General features: G+C 32.8%; 1 protein-coding gene and 1 long non-coding RNA gene across 4 annotated transcripts in view; one reads left to right on the forward strand and one right to left on the reverse strand.

Moving 5' to 3' along the window:
• Positions 1 to 23,552, reverse strand: part of LOC145260258 (uncharacterized) — a 280,225-nt gene that overhangs the window by 175,508 nt on the left and 81,165 nt on the right. The window lies entirely within an intron of this gene.
• The window catches only part of LOC145260248 (solute carrier family 22 member 21-like), a 154,511-nt gene that overhangs the window by 76,228 nt on the left and 54,731 nt on the right, over positions 1 to 23,552 (forward strand). For all 3 annotated transcript variants that reach the window (XM_080118076.1, XM_080118079.1, XM_080118080.1), the window contains exons 3-6: positions 1,664 to 1,770; positions 4,081 to 4,235; positions 6,035 to 6,203; positions 19,151 to 19,378. In XM_080118076.1, coding sequence (XP_079974202.1) covers positions 1,664 to 1,770; positions 4,081 to 4,235; positions 6,035 to 6,203; positions 19,151 to 19,378 — 659 coding nt within the window. The remainder of the gene's footprint in view (positions 1 to 1,663; positions 1,771 to 4,080; positions 4,236 to 6,034; positions 6,204 to 19,150; positions 19,379 to 23,552) is intronic.

Raw genomic sequence — 23,552 nt, forward strand, 5'->3', positions numbered from 1 at the left:
CTACATTGCACTGTGGAGAACCTCCTGTTGATTTTATAAAATTAATGGCTTAAAGTTTAAAATGCAAAAGTACTGTTGATTTTATATGCCTGGCTTTACTGCATGTGCAGTGATAATGGCTTGAATTAAAGTTTAAAATGTAAAAGTCAAATATCATGGTTCAATTGTACTCTTAACAGAAACATTCATTTTGAACCCGTCCCCCCCCCCCCGTCATATCAAAGAACCTACTGTTGAATTTTTGTTGGGCCTTTCCACTTGTGTGATTCGTAATCAAACTTCTCAAATGCACTTGTGATATTAAGCTGTGTACGATCTTAACTTTTGTCAAAATCGCCTGTTCCTTTTTCCATTGGACTTTTTCGATTATTGATTATCAATACTTATTGAAGACATTCTGATAGAAAACCTATCTAAGAATACTGCCAGGCACATAAAGTACCTTCGTGTGAAAATACATAAAAATCGGCTCAGTCGTTTTCGAGTCCATTGGGAATGAACTTACACATACACAAAGTTCCTTTTAATTTCCCCCACTCCTTATCTGTGCCTAAACCTAAACATAGATTCCATGAACAAGGCTTCTTTCTTAGAAATGCACACTAGTGGAACTCATTCCCATTTTCCTGCTTTCCAGCTGACTACAATATGATTGTCTTCAAGTTCAATGGGAACATGTTCTGGATCTGTTCTCCTTAAGTAATACAATTTATCAAATTTCCACCACTAACGGTTACTATGATATTGTCCCATTGACAACTGTACACTCATTAATCCTTATCCTCGAGTGGCCTCCAGGCCCTGATTAGTGGTGACTCCTTTGTTAAAAAAAAGTATATATATATAATTATAATATCTGTGTGTGTGTGTGTGTGTGTGTGTACGTCTAATTTATAAAATTTTCTGTCTGTCTCCATATTTGCAAACTCTATCTCTTTCAAAACAAAAAGTTGCAGAGCCTCAAATGATTACATTTTTTATGGATCATTCTTTTATGGGTCTTTAGCCGGTTAAAATAGTTTTTAAGGAATCAGAAAAGGGTCAAAATTGAAAAAATTGTTATACATTTTGTACATTCATCTTAGCTTATTTTTAATCAGTTCATATGTGTGTCACGTTGGTACAGTGGTAAAGTCACGAGCTTTGAATGCTACAGTTTTGCTTTTGGTTTCGATTCTAGCTGATGGCACCCAAATACTTTTGAAATCACCACTATCATAATATATACAAGATCTAGACAATATTTAAGCGTATTTTATGACTGGAGAAAGATGCCCCACCTCCCCCACCGCTAATTTTAATATATATATATATATATATATATATATATATATATAATCTGTGTGTTAACAATGCGGTTTGTTAACTGGATGCACTGTTTAAGTTGAGTCCACTTTATGGATATTGGCAACCATCACATGGTCTCTCTTCTAAGTACCTGAAATAATCATGAGAAACTAATATTCGTACCATGCCGATTTTTATAAATTTATTTTACTAGTTCCTTTAAAAAAAACAAAAAAAAAAACAATTTTTTGTTGAACCTGCAATAATTTTAGTATATAAATATTTTCAACTGCTTGTGTGAAATATTTTGAACAATTTCAGTATGAAACATGATTTTATTTTTTTTCTAAATTTTTTTCTTTTTTTTTTTCTCTAGTATGGTTTGGTCTGTGATCAATTATGGCTGGTGGCTGCAGCACAATCCGTATTTTTTCTTGGTCAAACGTTTGGAGCCGTTCTTTTCAGCCAGATTTTTTCTGATAAGTAAGATTATTTTTTGGAAATATTCCTTAACCTTTAACTTTTATCCTCCCCAATTCATAAACTATTAATAACATTTTATTGTAAAACATGCATCCACATACCATCTACTATGACTATGCAATTTCTATAGATACCTACCTAGAAAATGGAGCTATTAAACTTGACATAGTTATATAGGACAAGGAGAAAGTAACAACTCTCATTGAAGTCAGTGTTCTCAACCCTTTACTGCTAGAATTTTTTTATGCAATAAATAATTTTTTAATCATGAAACCTACATGTGACGGAAGTTAGCATGCAACTGACGCACGAACATAAGCAAACCCCTTATTCACTTGTTTAACCATGCATAGACCTGTACTTTGAAGACCAGTTGGGTTGACAAGCCATAAGAGTAAGAAATATTTCCTTCTTAAAAGGCGACTTGAAAGTACAATTTGGCAGTAAACGGTTAATGATGCTGGCTTAGAGTTGAGGGGGATAAGATAACAAAATACTAATGTCTTGTGTATGACATGAAAAGAAATTGGAATCTTAGGAGGATCATGAGATTAAACGATTTAGTTTGGAATAGGTGCACCATTCATCGTATGAGCCGTGTGTTGACTATGCTGAGAGGATCTTATTTGGTCTTGGAATATGGGGTCTTAAATGTTACCAAAGACAAGATGTTAAAAATTAGTACAAACCTGTTCTGGGTCAGCCGAAAAAAATGAAGAAGAAAGAAAAATAATGTCCACTGTTCTCTTTATATGGCTACGAGTTTGCCAAGTTTGTCATGTGATATGCAAATGAAATGCTCTGGTTAGGAATAAAAAAGCTGGAGTTTTGAGAAACTGGGAAGCTTAGATTTAGACGTTAGAGAAGCAAGTCTTATGAGCAGTGAGTCGCATTTTGAAGTTGAGAGTTTAGACAGTAGATTGTCGAACGTTGGTGTTGAATTTTTGACAGCAGAGGAACGAGTGGTGGAGTTGAATTTATTGACATCGGAACCAGGAGTAGGGCAGGTAACACTTGAGTGTTTTAATTTATAGATCAAATATCACTTGAGTAATTATAGAAGCAACCAGATTCATGAGAAAGAAATTTCTTAGTAATGACCAGTAATTAATAACTGTACATGTTATTAACATGCAACTTATTACAATAATTGATTTATTTCCATTGAATCAAACATAAAAAGTACAAGAATATTAAAGAACTAAATTCACAAAAACAAAAATAACTTCATTAAACATGAATTAGATACATGTTTGATTTTTTTTCTAAAATCATGTATCAATCTGTTCATATTGACTAATCGATTGCAAAAAATATATTTACATAATACAATCAGAAAGCAGATGCAACATTTTATATAACCAAATATTTTAAGTACAAATATTTGGAGAATCGTTTTTGCGTAAAACATTTTATTTATATAGATGAAGTAACGATAAATGTTTTAGTACTTCAATAATTTTCTTTTTATTGTTATTGAAGTAATTATCTGTGGGTGTTTACTGGCACTAACAAGTGGTATTCCCTTAGATTTGAGTGACAAGTTTCTCCCCATTTCCACCACACTCCACTTCTTCTGATAACTGTTGCAAATCATTTTGCGTTATTGCAACAGCCATTTAATCGATTTTTTGCCGGAAACGTCCTTTTGCTTTCTCTGGAATTTGTAGTGGCAATAAACCTCACAAAGATTCCTATGGAGGTTCTATTGGTGCTCTCTCTCCTCTGTCTTTCAAGTCTCTTTGAAACTTTGTGGTCAATTTGTGTAGAACCAGTCCAGGCTGATACCCATTACAATTTATTTTTGGAGGGTAGAGGTAAGATTATTGGATTTATGTCAGTTTCTTAGAACTTATTATTACTCACTAGGAGTTCTCACACAGGTCATCATCAGAGATTATTCACTGATAATAACTTATAGTGTTCCCTGAAGTCTTGGTGACAAGTCTTCCTACATTTCCAGCACTCTCTACCTCTTTTAATAACCTTTGTCCATTACTTTGCATTATCTCAACAGTTGCTTACCGTTGAGTTCTCGTTAACAATGACCATTGATTTTCACTAGAATTTGTGTAGCAGTTAACCTCTTCAAGGTTTCAGCACTCATCCAATGGAGGTCTAATTAATGTTCTCCTTCCTTGGTTCTTCCGTTCCATTTGACCCTACATGATTATTTTGTGTGATATCAACCGACGCTGATATTTTTTCATTTGGGTGGAGTAGGAACATTATAAAATAATATTTAGTTTCATGTGGCCATGTTGTTCTTATTATTTCACATTAAAATCATAATTTTTTTTCTCATTTCAGGTTTGGTCGCCGCTTTAGTTTCCTGCTCTCTGTAAACATCATGGTCGCGAGCGGCTGCGCGACAGTCTTTGCCGTCAATTTGTCTATCTTCATGTTATTGTATTTCATTCAGGGATTCGGACAAATTAGTTCATTTCTATGCATCTTTCGATTATGTAAGTATTTCAAACACTTTGCTTTCTCACCGTTCTTTTACATTTATATTTAATTTAATGACCCTGAACAGCTTTTGACCTCTTGCAAATGGCTTATTGATAAGCAAAGCATTGTGTGCATTTGCAATCTGATAAATGTGTTGATATACCAGGTACCTTCAATAAGTTTCCAGACTTTTTGGTACAAGTATTTAAAATTGTCATAGATTCTTGAAAATTCAGTATGTTATTGCTATACATCTTATGAAATAACTGAACAATTTTTATGATTTCAGGTTCAAATGAACAGCTACAGCAGGAATTGGAATACATCGTACTAAAGCCTGATTGTCACAGCTAGTGAATTTAAAAAATGCAATCTGGACGTGAGGACATTTTAGAAAAATGATATGCAATAAAATTCTGTTTTAAACTGGAGAAAGATGTCAGAAACGTATAAAATGCTTCAGACTACTTTTGGATCATTTTGCATGAATCAGGCATCAGTTTTTCAATGGCATAAGAGATTCAAGGAAGGCAGGGAAACTCTGAGGGATTATAGGTGTGGGAGGATTAAGAAAGTCAGAACACCAGTTGAGTGGCCAAATAAAGAATTTCATGGATAAGGACAGTCGTGTGTCTATAGAGACAATAAGTGCACCGTTTGATGTTAGTGTGGGAACTCTTCACACAATTATTCACGAGGAACTGAAGATGTAGAAGATTTGCATGAATGCATCAGTCCACAGCTCCACCCTTGTCACAGTCTATTTGACCAAGATTGGCATCAAAGCAGTTCTTCACCATCCTTATCGTCTAGACCTTGCTCCCTTTAACTTTTGATTATTCCCTAAGAACAAGGAAAACCTTAGAGACTGTTATTATGAGACAATTGAAATGAAAGAGGCTGTGACGAAGGTCATTGAAATGCTCACACAAGATGACATCCATGGGTCCTTCCAGAAACTGTTGGAATGGTACAACAAGTGCATTGCAGCTGGAGGAAATTACTGCGAAAAAGAATTAGAGTTTCATGTGTGTATTATCAATAAAAGTACCCATACGAAAAAAGTCTGGAAACTTATTGAAGGCACCTTGTACTTCAGCTATAGATTTAAATAGCAACTTGTTATATTGAATCAATAGGATTTTGTTTTAGTATTAGCATTCTATTTTGATCAACCAAAGTCAAGAATGAGTGAAAGGCTGCGTTTTCATTGGCTACCGCACCAAGATGTAGGGGAGGACACCACTCTTTCCTGGATTTTGCCACTTACCCATGATTTTTACTTTATAATACTAAATGTTTAGCAGGAAGCATTAAGTACAATTTTTGAGTCTTTAGTATGACTTGACCTAGAATTGAAACCTTGTCTCTTAACTCATAAACTAACGCTTTAATCATTACATTTCTGAATTTTTGAAATGAGGATTCGTTATTTGTATTACTTAGATTACTGTTTTCATCTTGAGTGTCATTTTCACAACATTTCGGTCGATGTAACCTCTGGTCTTCGCCAAGTGTATCTCTGGAATGTTTCTGTTGAACTTGGGAATTTGGACGGAATTTCAAACAGAACCCTTTATTTATTTCACAAGTTCGACAAGATGCACCTATAGAAGGTCAGAGGTTTATATCAACTGAAACATTGTGAAAATGACACTCAAGATGAGAAGAGTAGTCTGATGAATCCGAGTAAAACACTGTAATCATTATGCCAGCAACTGCAAAACGTTTTTAACTGCTGTAAAATGAAAAACAAATCTGTCGTTATGTTTTTGCAGATTTTGATATATTTATGCATTTTTGTTTCTTGCAGTTATGGAATTAGTTGGGCCAACAGCACGGACCAAAGTTGGTTTTGTTGTTTACACGTCATTTGGTTTGGGCTTTTTTGCTTTGTCTCTGATGAGTTACCTCATTGAGGATTGGCAGCATCTTGAGCTTGCACTGTCAATTCCTTGGGTTATATATGCTGCATATTGGTGGTAAGGTCAACCATTATTATAACCTTTTTTAATTTGAGATTTTCTTTTGTGTGTATTAATATTCATATTAAAAGCTCTCTTTTCTATTTATTTAAAAAGAAAATACAATTTTCTTATATATGGGTTGTAGAATTGCATTCACTAGCAAAAGCTCTAGCTAATTTGCATATTCTTTTAAACATTCATTTTAATTAATTCCCTATTAGTTGCTTCGGTTTTCTGATGGGAAAATTATCTTTAGTTAATTATTACATGTAATTCATGCAGATATTCTACATGATTTATACTTGCATAATATTTGCGTAAAAAGTTTATAGTAAACACAAAATTGTTTCCATATATATTTATGTATATGTACATATTTTTGTTTAACAAATTTTTGCCTACCAAACTCCTCTTAGAGGTTTTGGTCTACAGACATGAAACTTCATATATAAGGTATTTGAATCCATGAAAAACTTTATATTTGGGTTTTAGCCCGAAAAAAATCGGTGCAAAAGTGTGAAAATTTAAGAAAAAAAAAATGAAATTTGCCAGGTGAAGGCTGAACGCTGGCATTACGAATGCATAACGTAGTAGCTATTGGTTCATGTTTTAATTTTTAGTCTTGCAGTAAACATGTTTTCATAGCCCAGTCATTGACAGCAGAGGCAAAATAAATTGTGAGCTGAACGTTTTGGTTTCGATTCTCGGTGGTGGCGCATGAATCTTTTTTTTATACTTTTTAAATTATTACTATATATTACATACAATCTATATATCTATCTATCTATAAAATGAAAATGTCTGTCTGTCTTTTCTCTATAGTAGTTAAGGAAGACTATTATACAGAAAGGCATTACTTTACATATTCACACTTTTAATATATACACATGCATATAACCTTATGAACAGCACATGGGGCCCAAGCAACGCCGGATGGAACTGCTAGTAAGCATATAATCTTGAAAATTAATCTAAACAAGTATGCTTGTTTTACACACATTTTCACAGAATGTGCTCCAATAAATTTAATGCACTTTACTCCCTCAACAAAAATTCCCCTGACCCACCCAATTTTCAGTAAAATACTACGTCCTCACTGTAGAGGTATCAAGATTTTCTCTTTTAATAGCTTCTTTCCTCGGACCACTTGCCTTTGGAATTCCCTCCCTGCTTCCTATTAATGTCAATAAACATCTTGCTGCTAAACTCCCCACCAGGTTACCTCTTTATAAATCTTATAAGATTAAAAGGAGGACAAAACAAAAAATATATATGTATATGAAAAGTTAGTTTATAGAATAGTAGATAAGCAAGGTAACATACTAGTAGAAATAAGGACACAAACATTAAAACCGAATGAAGATATTTGGTTTAATTCATTCAACCATATTTATTTCTACTCATTTGTTATCTATCCATAAAAGAATTTTCAATGTTTGAAATTTTTAATTTGATACTTACACATATTATTGTAATCTCTCTCAAAATATAATATTTTTATTTATTTTACACCTCAAGTAACAGCACCAGACCAGATGAATTTTTATCCTGGAATCCATTAAAATTCAGAAGAGACCATAATAAAGATAAACTATAACAGAACTGCGTAATCAGCTGAGGAGAGAAAAATTAGAGCTTTTTTGAATCAACACTTGAGAGATGACAGGGAATTTTCATTGAACATACGGATATGTATCTTATATAAAAATCAAGTGTTAGCCTCAGTAAGGGGTCACTTGATTCCCGAGAACTTACTGAAGTAAAATGAAAAGAAAAGAGAAATACTTGAACTAAAATATGATGCATCCATTCAATCTACACATTTTGTAATTTCAAGATAAAACATGACAATCAAGATGCTATTTTGCATAATCAAACAGTTCTAGGTTCATGACCTTCATGTGCACCCACTATTTTCTTGCAGTGGGCGCATACTAATCATGGCTATTAATCCTTTTACCTCTTTGCACTGGTGCTACCAGATCAGGCTGTCTTTTGGCTTCCTGAGACGAAATGCGTCTACATTAAATTTCTGTTTTTGTTTTCTATCCTCTTTTATAAAACTTTAATATGTTCTGCAAAAATAAAAACAACAGCTCCCTCCCTCCCCCCTCCACATTCTTTTTTTTTCTTTTCTTTCTGATTCCCTAACTTAAAAATACCAACAAAAATAATAAAAACAATCAAACTAAAATCCATAAATAAATATTTAAAGAAAACAACTGGAAATATAAAATTTTTCCAATATATCGAGATTCCACTAGACCCTGTCGGCAGGGCATCAGAATATGCCGACTGCCACTCCCCCACCCCGCAGAGTGTAGAAGTCCCTCAATGGGGCTACCTGGTGGCCATGGGTAGCGACCCATAATGCCATTAGAACGGGATCCTGGTGGTTGAGAGATTTGGAGGTTAGGTTTTAGTACCCCCACTTCCCAACACACCACTTTGACCCTTACTGGGCTAGACAGGCGGTCGGATGGGCCTGATCCGATCAATCGGCTGGTCACGTCTAGTGCACCACTTATACATATATAGCCTACACAAAACCTAAATACTATACAACATTCTCCCATCAACACATAAATAAGTGGTGAAAGCGGTGGCTAACGGTCAATTGTATATAATGAATAAAAACTAGACATGGCTGTTTTCCTCTAATATTTCCCATTTTCTACTTGATGAGAAAAATTAAGAAACACAAATGCTCGAAGTCTACATTATATGCAAGTATATTATTCCTGTAACCCTGTTGTAGCCAGGGTGAATGGGTTTCTCTCCTGTGTGCATCCCAAATAGGCTCTGAGGTGGGTAGGGAGCAGGGATGATGAACCCACAAACAATCCTAATATGAGTTATAAAACACCAAGTAAAAAAAGACTGCTAGACAGTTCGGATAGTAACTTGACTGAGGAACAAGATATATATCCAAATTTTATAATAATGGAATCCATTGAAGAAACACCATTAACCAAACTTTCCCTCTTTAAGATAGAGAAAATATTATCTAAAAAATATAAAACCCAAAATGGTTAAAAAATGAAGAAATGGCATTCTGCTAATAGAAATCCTCACAAAACAGCAAGCGGATGAACTCCTAAAATGGAGACGTTTCGATAATATAAAAATAAAAACATACCCCCACAAAACACTAAACATATGCAAAGGAGTGGTAAAAAGCCGTGAGCTTTCACTTTGTCCCATTAACGAACTACGTTCATCTCTGAAAGAACAGAATGTAACATACATCCCCAACCCACTGCGTTGCTTCAAATGTCAAAAATTTGGCCACCATCAGAATCAATGCACACACCACCCAGTGTGTGGAAGGTGCGGAGAAAATGACAATCATACCAACTGTAAAAAAACTCCCAAATGTGCCAACTGCAAAGAAAATCACAGTGCCTACTCCAAAGACTGTGAAATTTGGAAAAAAGAAAAAGAAATTACCAAAATTAAATACACGCTAAACGTCACCTAACCAGAAGCAAGGAAAAAAGTTGAAACAATTAAATATTCAGAAATAACAAAAAAGAATACTCCTAATACTAATACAACACAACAACAATTATCACACAACAAACTTAGACATTAAAATCCAAGACCTCACCGATCAAATCAAAATATTGACAAACAGAAATGAAAAAAATAAATATGAACAAAACCTCACCGGAACCAAAAACCCAAACACCACATCCAATAGAAACAACCCCTTTAGCCAAAAAAGAAAACAAAAAAAAAGTAAACGCCAAAAAACATACCAGAGGAAAAAACAAAATAGCAGAAAAAAAAAAATTCAATGGACAGGTCACGTTCACTCTCCAGACCAAAAGACACTCCCCTGGGTGTTCAGAAAGAGGTAGATATGCCGAAGGATCCCCTGGAAAGAAGAGGCCAGCGGAACTGCGAAACAACCTCTGTGGCACATGAACCTAAACTCCCCAACACACTACAACCACACACTCACAATCCAAAAGTAGAGATAAACAAAAAAACACTATGCCTCTAGGACTCAAAAACCAAGAAGTCATGGAGACTGAGGAATCAAGATATTCCTCTTACCCCATGAACCTATAAATGGCGATAAACAGGAAACAAAAAAAAAATTTTTTAAATAAAAATAAATAAATAAAAACAACACCCATGCAAAGCCTTACAAATCATAACAAAACAACATTCCTACAATGGAACTGCAGAGGACTAAAACCTAATCATGAAGAAATACTAGAAATCATCAACAAACAAAACCCAGCAGCATATGTCTACAAGAAACACTACTCAAAGAAAATCACAACTACAAATTCAAAGAATATAACATGTACGACAAAATATGTCTACAAGAAACACTACTCAAAGAAAATCACAACTACAAATTCAAAGAATATAACATGTACGACAAAATATGTCTACAAGAAACACTACTCAAAGAAAATCACAACTACAAATTCAAAGAATATAACATGTACGACAAAATATGTCTACAAGAAACACTACTCAAAGAAAATCACAACTACAAATTCAAAGAATATAACATGTACGACAAAATATGTCTACAAGAAACACTACTCAAAGAAAATCACAACTACAAATTCAAAGAATATAACATGTACGACAAAATATGTCTACAAGAAACACTACTCAAAGAAAATCACAACTACAAATTCAAAGAATATAACATGTACGACAAAATATGTCTACAGGAAACACTACTCAAAGAAAATCACAACTACAAATTCAAAGAATATAACATGTACGACAAAATATGTCTACAAGAAACACTACTCAAAGAAAATCACAACTACAAATTCAAAGAATATAACATGTACGACAAAATATGTCTACAGGAAACACTACTCAAAGAAAATCACAACTACAAATTCAAAGAATATAACATGTACGACAAAATATGTCTACAGGAAACACTACTCAAAGAAAATCACAACTACAAATTCAAAGAATATAACATGTACGACAAAATATGTCTACAGGAAACACTACTCAAAGAAAATCACAACTACAAATTCAAAGAATATAACATGTACGACAAAATATGTCTACAGGAAACACTACTCAAAGAAAATCACAACTACAAATTCAAAGAATATAACATGTACGACAAAATATGTCTACAAGAAACACTACTCAAAGAAAATCACAACTACTACAAATTCAAAGAATATAACATGTACGACAAAATATGTCTACAAGAAACACTACTCAAAGAAAATCACAACTACAAATTCAAAGAATATAACATGTACGACAAAATATGTCTACAAGAAACACTACTCAAAGAAAATCACAACTACAAATTCAAAGAATATAACATGTACGACAAAATATGTCTACAGGAAACACTACTCAAAGAAAATCACAACTACAAATTAAAAGAATATAACATGTACGACAAAATATGTCTACAAGAAACACTACTCAAAGAAAATCACAACTACAAATTCAAAGAATATAACATGTACGACAAAATATGTCTACAAGAAACACTACTCAAAGAAAATCACAACTACAAATTCAAAGAATATAACATGTACGACAAAATATGTCTACAAGAAACACTACTCAAAGAAAATCACAACTACAAATTCAAAGAATATAACATGTACGACAAAATATGTCTACAGGAAACACTACTCAAAGAAAATCACAACTACAAATTAAAAGAATATAACATGTACGACAAAATATGTCTACAAGAAACACTACTCAAAGAAAATCACAACTACAAATTCAAAGAATATAACATGTACGACAAAATATGTCTACAAGAAACACTACTCAAAGAAAATCACAACTACAAATTCAAAGAATATAACATGTACGACAAAATATGTCTACAAGAAACACTACTCAAAGAAAATCACAACTACAAATTCAAAGAATATAACATGTACGACAAAATATGTCTACAGGAAACACTACTCAAAGAAAATCACAACTACAAATTCAAAGAATATAACATGTACGACAAAATATGTCTACAAGAAACACTACTCAAAGAAAATCACAACTACAAATCCAAAGAATATAACATGTACGACAAAATATGTCTACAAGAAACACTACTCAAAGAAAATCACAACTACAAATTCAAAGAATATAACATGTACGACAAAATATGTCTACAAGAAACACTACTCAAAGAAAATCACAACTACAAATTCAAAGAATATAACATGTACGACAAAATATGTCTACAAGAAACACTACTCAAAGAAAATCACAACTACAAATTCAAAGAATATAACATGTACGACAAAATATGTCTACAAGAAACACTACTCAAAGAAAATCACAACTACAAATTCAAAGAATATAACATGTACGACAAAATATGTCTACAAGAAACACTACTCAAAGAAAATCACAACTACAAATTCAAAGAATATAACATGTACGACAAAATATGTCTACAAGAAACACTACTCAAAGAAAATCACAACTACAAATTCAAAGAATATAACATGTACGACAAAATATGTCTACAAGAAACACTACTCAAAGAAAATCACAACTACAAATTCAAAGAATATAACATGTACGACAAAATATGTCTACAAGAAACACTACTCAAAGAAAATCACAACTACAAATTCAAAGAATATAACATGTACGACAAAATATGTCTACAAGAAACACTACTCAAAGAAAATCACAACTACAAATTCAAAGAATATAACATGTACGACAAAATATGTCTACAAGAAACACTACTCAAAGAAAATCACAACTACAAATTCAAAGAATATAACATGTACGACAAAATATGTCTACAAGAAACACTACTCAAAGAAAATCACAACTACAAATTCAAAGAATATAACATATATCTACAACAAATAGAGCAATTGGAGGAGTGTCCATACTAATTGAAAATACTATACATCACACAATCCTCCAATTAAGCACTGAACTACAAGCAATAGCCCTAACCGCTAACCTACACCGCAAAATCACAATCTGCTCCATATACATTCCACCAAATCAGCCAATAAAAAAAAAAAGAAATAGACATGCTAATTAATCAACTCCCACCCCCTTTTATAATAATGGGAGATTTTAATGCGCACAGCAACCATTGGGGAAGTAATCAAAACAACAACAAAGGTAATATAATAAATGAAATCCTAAATACAACAAACCTATGTATACTAAACAATGGTAAAAATACCTACATGCACCCAGCCAATGGATCCATGTCTGCAATAGACTTAACAATATGTACTCCTGTGGGAGTTGAAAACTCCCAGCCTAACTTGATTGTCGCCCTTGAACTCAGAAGAGCGACCTAGCTACGTCACTTCCTGTTCCCCATATTTCTTCCTCTTTTGCATTCGACCTTCAAGCAGTCAAGATGTAACAAACACAGCTACCAATCGCAAGTAACAAACTCTTATTCTAACGAACTCTCATTCTTTCTATCGCTTTGTCATGTATATTTATGTAAATAAATTGCATTTCTTTCGCTGATATATAACAGTATGTTTTTATCCTCATTATGCGACCTTTTGCCTTTTCAATTCCGCTACCATTAAAAACATACACCATCATACACATGGGGACGCCTATCACACAGCAGACCATCCTGTCCCCAACACTCCATCCATTTATATGGACTTCCAGTGGGATGTAATAGAAGACCAACACGGAAGTGATCACTATCCCATCATACTAAAAAGTAATCAAAATATACCGGAAGAAAAAGTCCCAAAATGGAAATTACACAAAGCCAACTGGGAAACATTTACCAATCTATGCAGAACAGAATTAAACATGAACATTGTAAATAAAGAAGAACCCTAAAATATTTCACACAAACCTTAAACAATATTGCCATCAAAGCAATACCCAAAACTTCAACAAACCCTACAAAAAAATCAAACCCTTGATTTAATGAAACCTGCAAAAAAGCTGTCAAAGAAAGGGAAAAAACACTTAAAAAATTCAAACAAAACCTACAACTTACAAAAATATAGAGAGATGCATGCTAAAGCACGATACACCATAAAACAAAGCAAAAAAACATCCTGGAAAAACTATATTTCACAGCTAAATACCAACTAAAAAAAAAACAAGGAACATAATAAAGAAAATAGCTGGAAAAGAAACACAACATACCATAAACTATTTAATTAAAACTGATGGAACAAAATGCATAAACAAAAAAGAAATAACTAATTTGCTAGCTGAAGAATTCTTCAAAAATTCATCAAATAAATCGTATTCAACATCATTCCAAATTCATAAAGAAACAGCAGAAAGAGAAAGACTTGACTTTACAACTAATAACAAAGAAACATAAAAGAACTAAAAAGAGCAATAAACAAAAGGAGAAATACCCAGACGATATACATTACCAATTCCTAAAACAACTACCAAAATCATCTTTAAAACTATTACTTAACATATATAACAAAATATGGAATACAGGAGAAATACCAAAATCCTGGTTTGAATCAACCATCATACCAACTGACAAACCAAATAAAAATGCAAGTAAACCAACCAGTTACAGACCCATAGCCCTGACCAGCTGCCTCTCCAAAACTATGGAAAGAATGATAAACAACCACTTAATGTGGTAGCTGGAAAAAACAACCTCTTATCAAAATATCAGAGTGGATATAGACAAAAACAAAGCACAAACGACCAAATAGTACGACTAGAATCATTTATTAGAGACGGTTTTGTATGCGGACACCACTTGGTGGCAGTCTTTTTCGACATCCAAAAAGCCTACCATACAACCTGGAAATATGGAATTCTAAGAGACATACACAATAGGGGAATAAGAGGAAATATGGCAATATTTATATAGAACTTCCTGTCTCAAAGATATTACAAAGTACGACAAGGAAACACACTATCAGATCAAAACGAGCAAGAAACACCTTATTCTTAATTAAAGTAAATGAAATTACACAAATTGCCGACATACAATTTGAAAGATCATTATTTGTAGATGACTTTTCAATTGCATATTCTGCATTAAATATAACAACAATTGAAAGAAAGATGCAGCAATTCTTAAACAAAATAGAAAACTGGATTGATAAAAATGGATTCAAGCTGGCACAAAACAAAACTGTCTGTATTCATTTCTGCAGAAAACAAAAATATTATCTAGACCCACAACTACAAATACAAGGAAACCCAATCCCAATAGCACAACACACAAAATTTCTAGGTATTACACTGGACAATAAACTTAATTTCAATAAGCATATCACTAACCTAAAGCAAAAATGCCAAAAAGCAATGAAAATTTTAAAAGTAATATCAAAAACAGACTGGGGAGCAGACCAAGACACAATGTTAAAAATATACCAGGCACACATAAGATCAAAATTAGATTACGGATGTATCACATATAGCTCCACCTGTAAATCCTATCTCCAAAAATTATTAACCATACAAAACCAAGGATTAAGACTTAGTCTGGGAGCCTATCAAACATCACCCATGGAAAGCCTATACATAGAAGCCAATGAACCCCCTCTACATTTAAGATGGCAGAAATTAATAACACAATATGCAATAAAACTACAAAGTGATCCAAACAACCCAACACACAAAAAAACCTTCAACCTACAATATACAAACTTTTATACCAGCAAACCAAAAAACATACCTTCTTTCGGATATCGTATCAAAGAAATATTAACTCAAATTAACGAAAACCCTAATAACATAGTCACACACACAGTAAGCAACAAACCACCATGGACTTTGAAAGATCCAAGCACTGATCTGACTCTTACTAAATACCAAAAAAACAATACCAACATAAATAAATAAAAGTCACTTCGGCGAACTCAGAGAAAAGTACATACAGAAATATACATTGATGGAGCGAAAACAAAAAAAGGAACAGGTGCGGCATGTACAGATGGACAAAACCATCTCCAAATAAGACTTCCCATCGACGCATCAATATACACAGCAGAACTACAAGCAATCAAAATGGCACTTGAATTAATTAAGAACAACAATAAGAAAAAATTCATTATATATACCTATTTTCTGTCATGCATCTTAGCTCTAAAAGAAGAACTAAAGCATCCTTATATATTAGATATAATGAACAAATACAATGAAATTATTGAAAAAGGAAAAGAAATAATCTTAGCCTGGGTGCCAAGTCCTGTTGGTATTCCAGGCAATGAAGAAGTTGACAAATTGGTCAAAGAAACCATTAGCAAAAATATAACAAAAATCAAAATACCATACACAGATTTCAGCAGAAAAATAAGGGAATATAACAAAAATAAATGGCAAACAGAATGGGACACATATACCCAAAACAAACTACACGAGCACCAACCCATAATAAAGCACAAAAACAAAACAACAATAAAAGGACGAAGAGAAAATGTTGTTCTAAACAGAATCAGAATCAGACAAACCAAATTAACACACTCGCACCTAATCGAAGCAACAGAAAAACCAAAATGCACTTTCTGCGACAAACAGATGACAATAAAACATTAACAGAATGTCAAAAATACGAAACTACCAGAAATAAATATTATACAGTAAATGAAATCAAAGAATTGTTTCACAAGGTGACACCACACCAAATCATCAAATACTTTAAAAAAAAAAAAAAAATACAACTCTTCAAATCACCTTTAACTGTAAAAACTCAAAAAATTTTAAAATACATAACACTGACAAAAAAAAAAAAAAAAAAAAAAAAACTATCTCAACTAAATACATAGCTTGGCATTAAATGACCTGCAGTGGTTGATATGCCGTGAAGCTCCAATAAACCAAGCAGCCTCTTAGCATCATTACCACAGTTTATTCACATTTAACCTTTGACTATCCATAGATAAACTGTCAATGCAGTAAGTTTGTTTTTTTTAGTTATGGCTACAATATGAGAACAGTAATCCAGTACCAAAAAAAAAAAGCAATAAAATTATACTCTTTACTTTGTTGTGAAAAAAAAATTTCTTATGTAATAAAATAAGTTTGATTAATTTATAACTTGAAAAGTAAATTAAATACAACAGATTGAAATGAATTCATTCCTAATATTAAGCCATAAATTTCTGACTCTCATAAACTTTTATAATGACTAACAATAAAATGGCTTTTGATATTTTCCTTTTTTATGGTTTCTATTTCTTTTTTTCTTTTATTTTTTCTCTCGAACTTATGCGTGTACAATAATGAATATTTTACTATTTTATTTATTTATATTAATAATTGTACATATCATTTATTTTTTAATCGAAATTGCTTCAGACAAGGCATGAAGATACTTGATCTAAGAAACTTACAAAAATGAAATATGGTTAGAAAAGACAGAAGATGCTTATTGGATTTAATTTGAAAAAAAAAAAAAAGACTATAGATAGGACTAAAGCAATTAGAATTCCACCAGTCTGCAGTTCTTGGAATTAGAAGCTGTATTAAAATGAGGTATCAAAACAAAACTATGAATTGATGGAGACCACTAGACCAATGAGTCAAATAAGCTGGAACAAAGGAAGCAGAGAATAAATTAGACAATTCTGAAGAACACATGCCATAATAGTATTTATAGAAAAGACTAGGACTAACAACATCACTATGTCAGTGTTAGATATGTTTCTGCAATTTATTAAGAATCCTAAAATGAGGTAGAGGTTCACCAGTACTCCATACATGGCCTGATAGTAAATTTGTAAAAATTTAGAATCGCCTCAGGTTTAGAGCAATAAAGAGAACCAACTTTACAAGACACAGAAAGAGCCATGAAACCCAAAAAAGATCAGATGAGAAAGAAAGACCAAGAAATTTCAGAGTTGATTTCTCATCAAGAGCAGAATCAGCCATGAGAATCTCAGGAACGAAAGGGACACACCTACAAGTGAAAGACACAAGCTGAGTTTTAACAGAATTAAATAAAACAAGCCATTTTGTATTCAAATCCACAACCTTGTAGATCAGCTGCATATTTTAACTTAACTGAGGGAGATAGGTGAGAAACACCAGAATAGATAATGGTATCATCAGCAAAGATGTTAATTTTCTGAATAATATTCACAGGAAATATTGCTGCATAACTTGATGTAGTTGGGAGTGTTCTTCAATCTCTGCAATGGATCCTTCTTGATCCTCAGGATATACCCACTTTATCGAAAGAATTAGCTGGTTGTATTTTTGTAGTCACAGTGGTGATGTGACAATTGAAGTTTCCATCTTTCCCTCACCTCGTAGCTACAATTATGTACAACATAAAAGAAAAATCAACAGTATTGCTCTCTTCATCTTACATTTTGTTACAGCACTGTAAGGTTAGCAGAGATGGAGTAGCGGAGATGAGATAAACAGAAGCTTTGAGAAACTGCGACTGAATAGAATCAACTTATCTGCCAAAAACAAAGACTTTATTCCCTATGTGTCATTTAAGACTTCCTTCTATGATTCAACTTTCTGTACACGTTTCTCTCTTTCTGTTCTTATTTCTAAAAGAATTTTCTATTTTCTTAGGTAATTTTAAACTTATGCGGAAAATTTCTAATATGTAGTTTCTACTTTGTGGATTTTCCTAGATGGATCTGAAATGCATTGGTCATAACAGGTGAGGGAGCAGTGTATATATATATTTTTAAAAACCTACATTTAAAATAATTTATAAATTTGTTGGTTATATCGCTTTAGGGTGACAACTTTATTGTTCCACCCTGTAGTTACATAAGAAGTAAACAAGATTGATTAATGTTTCCAGAAATAGATTTTAAACGTACAACAGAATCTGTTTTTGTAAAATCAATGTCACACAAAGTGAATGAATACCTGACAATGTTCTGTAATTAAGAAAATAGACAAGGAAATAAAATGATTCAAAGAACAAATAATAAAAAATTAATTTCAGCTGTTGGATACAACACATTGTGGGTAGTAACCCAACTATTTTTTTATTGTGTTCTATTGTATCGAATCCTTATTTTCAGGTTAATTCCAGAATCACCAAAATTCTTTCTAAATCAAAATCGATTTTATGATGCCGAGAAAGTCATCCTGAAGATTGCCTATGGCAACGGTATGAAACCTCCTTCTCACTTGTATTCAAAACTGGAAGAAATAGCAAATGAAGAGGCCAAACCCAAGTCTTATGCTATGTACGACCTTCTGCGAACATGGAGGTTTTCAAAACATTACTTGAACATTTGGTTAAATCTGTAAGTCATTCTTCTTTCTGCCTCCTTTAATCGTTTTAGATTGTACAATCTCAAAATGTCTGAATTTTTGTGATGTTGATTGATAATTAGTATTATTTGAATTATACAGATAAAATACAGACAAAAATACAGACAATTATTATTCAGATTACTGTTCTCATCTTCAACGTTATTCTTACAACGTTTCAGTCAATATAATCTCTGACCTTCTCCAGGTGTATTTTGTTGAAATCTGGGGAAACTGCATAGAATTTCCAAAGGAATCCTTTATTTAATCTACAGAGTTAGCATGCTCTTGCACAGTCAGTCATGACTAAGTATAAGTCCTAAGTAATTCGGAATTGTATTTTGAGTATTGACTGGTGTCTACTTCAGTAGTACTTTTTCTTGCAAGGACCCATGGCGTAACAGATAAAGTATTTGGTAAAACACAGTGACACTCTTTTGGCGGGTTATGGTTCAATCCTCAGTGCAGGTAATACTTAGAATACAATTGCAAATTACTTACGACTTCTACCCAGTCATGGCTGACAGAACAAGAATATGCTACTACCGTGCTCCGTTTGAAATTCTGTGCAGATTCCTGAGTTTGGCAGGGTACACCTGAAGAAGGTCGGAGCTTACATCAACTGAAACATTGTGAAAATGGCACTAAAGATGAGAACAGTAATCTGAATAATCTAAATAATATGAATCTCAAAATAGATGATGCCATTGAAATTACACCAAAGTATAACCATTTTTTGATAGAGGTTCTTTTTGGTCTGTTCTTTAATCTGTTCCCTCCCGCATTAAACCTACATTACTTTATATTTGTATTAAATATTAATTTTTCATCAGCAGTTATTAAGCTACATATAGAATCCAATAATTTTTTTAACTAAAAAAAATGTAATATTTTATACTTATTTATTCTAAGGCCACTCAAAGACAACAATTAATGAGATTATCTATTGGACTTGAGAGTATTGGAAATGATGGCTGAAATAAGAATTTGATTATTTAAGCAGAGGATTCAATATAAATGTGTTCACATTAGACTTGAAAACGATGCTGATGTTAACATCTCGATAGCAGCTTTGTGCTACTGTATTCCACAAATGGGGCATCCTTGGGAAGGAACTTTGTTCATAGAAGTTCTGTTTTGTCTTATGCACATCGAGGAAGAAAGAAAAATATTGACAGTGGTTGTAGTTAGATGAGTGTTATAAATGTACCTTTTATTCAGAAGTTGAAAAAAGGGCCCTTTCATATCTTTTCTTTATAATTCAATTTTAGTCTTGTGGTTCTCCATGTGACTTTATCATTGAGTTTGCTGCTCTCGTATTTCTCTTGTGCCGTTCTTGTGTGAAGACATGAGAACTCCCATGACAGAGTTAATATGGAGGAAATAATTCTGCCTTTCCATTTGATGGTGTTATAGTGTCCTAACGAGTTTTTGCTGGTAATGTTTTATAAGCAGAAACAAGAGTTGAGTTCAGTTAAGCTCCCACCATAAAAATAATGATAGAATAGAGGAAGACTTGCAACATTTCTTCTGTGAGGAAGAGGCTGTAGAAAAAAAACAGGCAATTTTTGTTTTTATCAAAAGGCAGAGAAAAGTGTTCTGAGTGAGAAGACAACAGTAATCTCCTATAATATAAATCTCACCTGTCTGTTTAAATGTATATATATGTATGTTTGTATGTCTGCCTAAAACTTTCGACAGAGGCAACGGATTTTCACAAGATTCAGACAACAAATATTGAAAAATTGGCTAAAAACATTCATTCCTTCACCCTCAACTGGGTACTTTTCTACAGGGAGGGGTCGCTTCCTTCGCCGGTATTTTTGAAAGTCATTTCTTCTTTTCGATTGACTAGCCTTAATTTAAACCTTTGTCACTTCCAGTTTGGCGATGGGCGCAACAGCAAAGACGTCACTTTTTTTTTTTTTTCACATTCTTTTCCTCCTTTGCGATACAGGTTTGAGCCTGTCTGCCTACTACCACTTTTCTTTTGCTTAACACACATCTCCAAACACTCGGACAATGCCGGGCACCCAGACTAGTCTACCTATACATTGTGCCAAGAGTGATATGCATTCTAGAGAAATAGAATGGTGGGGGGTGGGGGAATATGGTTGCCAGAAAGTGAAGTAGTTATTGAATATATTCATTTAGATTTCAGATGCCTTCTTAAAAAAAAACAAAAAACTGTCCTTATGTCAATATTAGTTTTTCCTCCACAAATGAAATGTTATCATGTTTCCCTGTCAAAATTATTTGAACAAAAATAGAAGAATATTATGGTTCTAAATTTTCAAGATAAAAACTCAGCCAATAATACATGTGTGGTGGGTAGATTCAAATTCAGAAAACAGCAAATCTTTCCCTTTTGTCAGAAACATTCCTCATGAAATCTAAGTACTAAAGGACAAAATAAAGGAAACGAGTTATGGAACTGTTGAAAGTAAATGGATTGGCCTACGTTCTACTCTCCTTAATTATTAATAACCATCTAAATAATAGGCAGCCATGTTGGAAAATGGCCCCTGAAGCTCTTTCAAACAAAGATAGAAATGCTTCTACTAAATTATATTATGCATTTTTGTTAGAAAAAATAAATGAATAAAAAAAAAATAAAATTATTTTACAATAAGGTGTTGAGTAGCATTTTTATCATTATCTAATATCTAAATTTAATATTAACTATATTATTCAGCTGTTAAAACGCTACAATAAAAGATGATGGTACTTGTGCAGTTTACAAACCGCATGAAAATAGCGCTATTAGTTAGAAAATCATTCTTAACATGTAAAGAAGTAGCTTTGTTAACTCTTGTGTACTTTCAACTAACAATTTAATAAACCTGTGGTGTGTAACACAACTTCATATTATTTTCATCCATTTGTGAAACACATTACCACAGGATTGCTTCCCTGCAAACTACACCATAGTCAACTTCAAATCCAATGTTGTCAAATATTTGTCCAAGGCCTTCCCTTAATATTTTGGAATATTCAATCTCACTTCTATCATTTAAATTAAATAACTAGCAGGTCCCATTTCCTGGCATTGCCCAGGATAATTTTTAAAAAATACTAACTAAAAAATATAATATTTGAGTTTTGTAAATTAATTTTATTGCAAAGTATAACATGGTCATCTTCAAATACAATTTCAACAAATACTTGTCCAAAACCTTTAGCATTTTAAAGTATAAATCTCACCTCTGTTATTTAAATTATTAAATAGTAATAATCATAATGAATGGATGAAAACTTGAGATGGAGAGTTTATTACATAAAAATAAATTTAATTGGATTTGAAAATATTTGAAGGATTGTAAAACCGATTCAAATGTTTTAATGTTAATCTAGAGATGGTTAAATTAAACAACTTTTATTATTATTATTTTTTTGTTGAATACTGCTGTATTATGTAGTATGTGTTCGTTACACAGAAATAGGAAATTTATCCTAGAAATTAAGTTGACATCTTCAAGGAAGTGACATAAGAAATGGAGTACAGGATGTAGGAAATAAACTAGATTAATAAATCTCTGGAGTATTGAACTACGAACAGGATAGAAGTGTTTCAGAGATCTGCTACTTCCCTCTGCAGGGATGAACTGTGGGAGTAGGCACAATACTAGGTATTAGTGACCTGATCTTTTGACTAGGAGCAAAGTATCTGAGCAGGAGAAATTTAAAGAATGGGTGAGAGTATTTTTTGGTTAATAGATATAGAACAGTTGAGGTAGCAGGTTCGATTTATAATGGATTTGAGAGAAGGAGGGTTGAATAAAAACCTGTCCAGAGATAGGTTAGTTTGGAAGTCAATTTTTTTAAAACCGTCTAACATGTCAGCATGTATAAAGGGCGTTAAACTGAATATTATGATGATGAGGATGACTAGAAGCAAAGTTTAGTATCTGAGCAGGAGACATTTAAAAAATGAATGAGTTTTTTTTATTTTTATTTAGTAGATGTAGAACAGTTAAGGTAGCAGAGGTCGGTTTCTCCTGTCAATCTAGGGTATCAGTCGGCTTTCCTCACAATACCCACTAGAAAAGTCATTTTTTGTACAGACAAAACGATTATACCGCTCTCTTACTTGTTATTGGGATTTTAATCGACCACACTCTTTTAAACAGAATCAAGAAAAAAAGTTCTAGCCCCTTGTTTCTAACT

The sequence above is a fragment of the Euprymna scolopes genome, chromosome 3, assembly GCF_053919585.1.
Source record: "Euprymna scolopes isolate OS-2025 chromosome 3, ASM5391958v1, whole genome shotgun sequence".
Taxonomy (NCBI): domain Eukaryota; kingdom Metazoa; phylum Mollusca; class Cephalopoda; order Sepiida; family Sepiolidae; genus Euprymna; species Euprymna scolopes.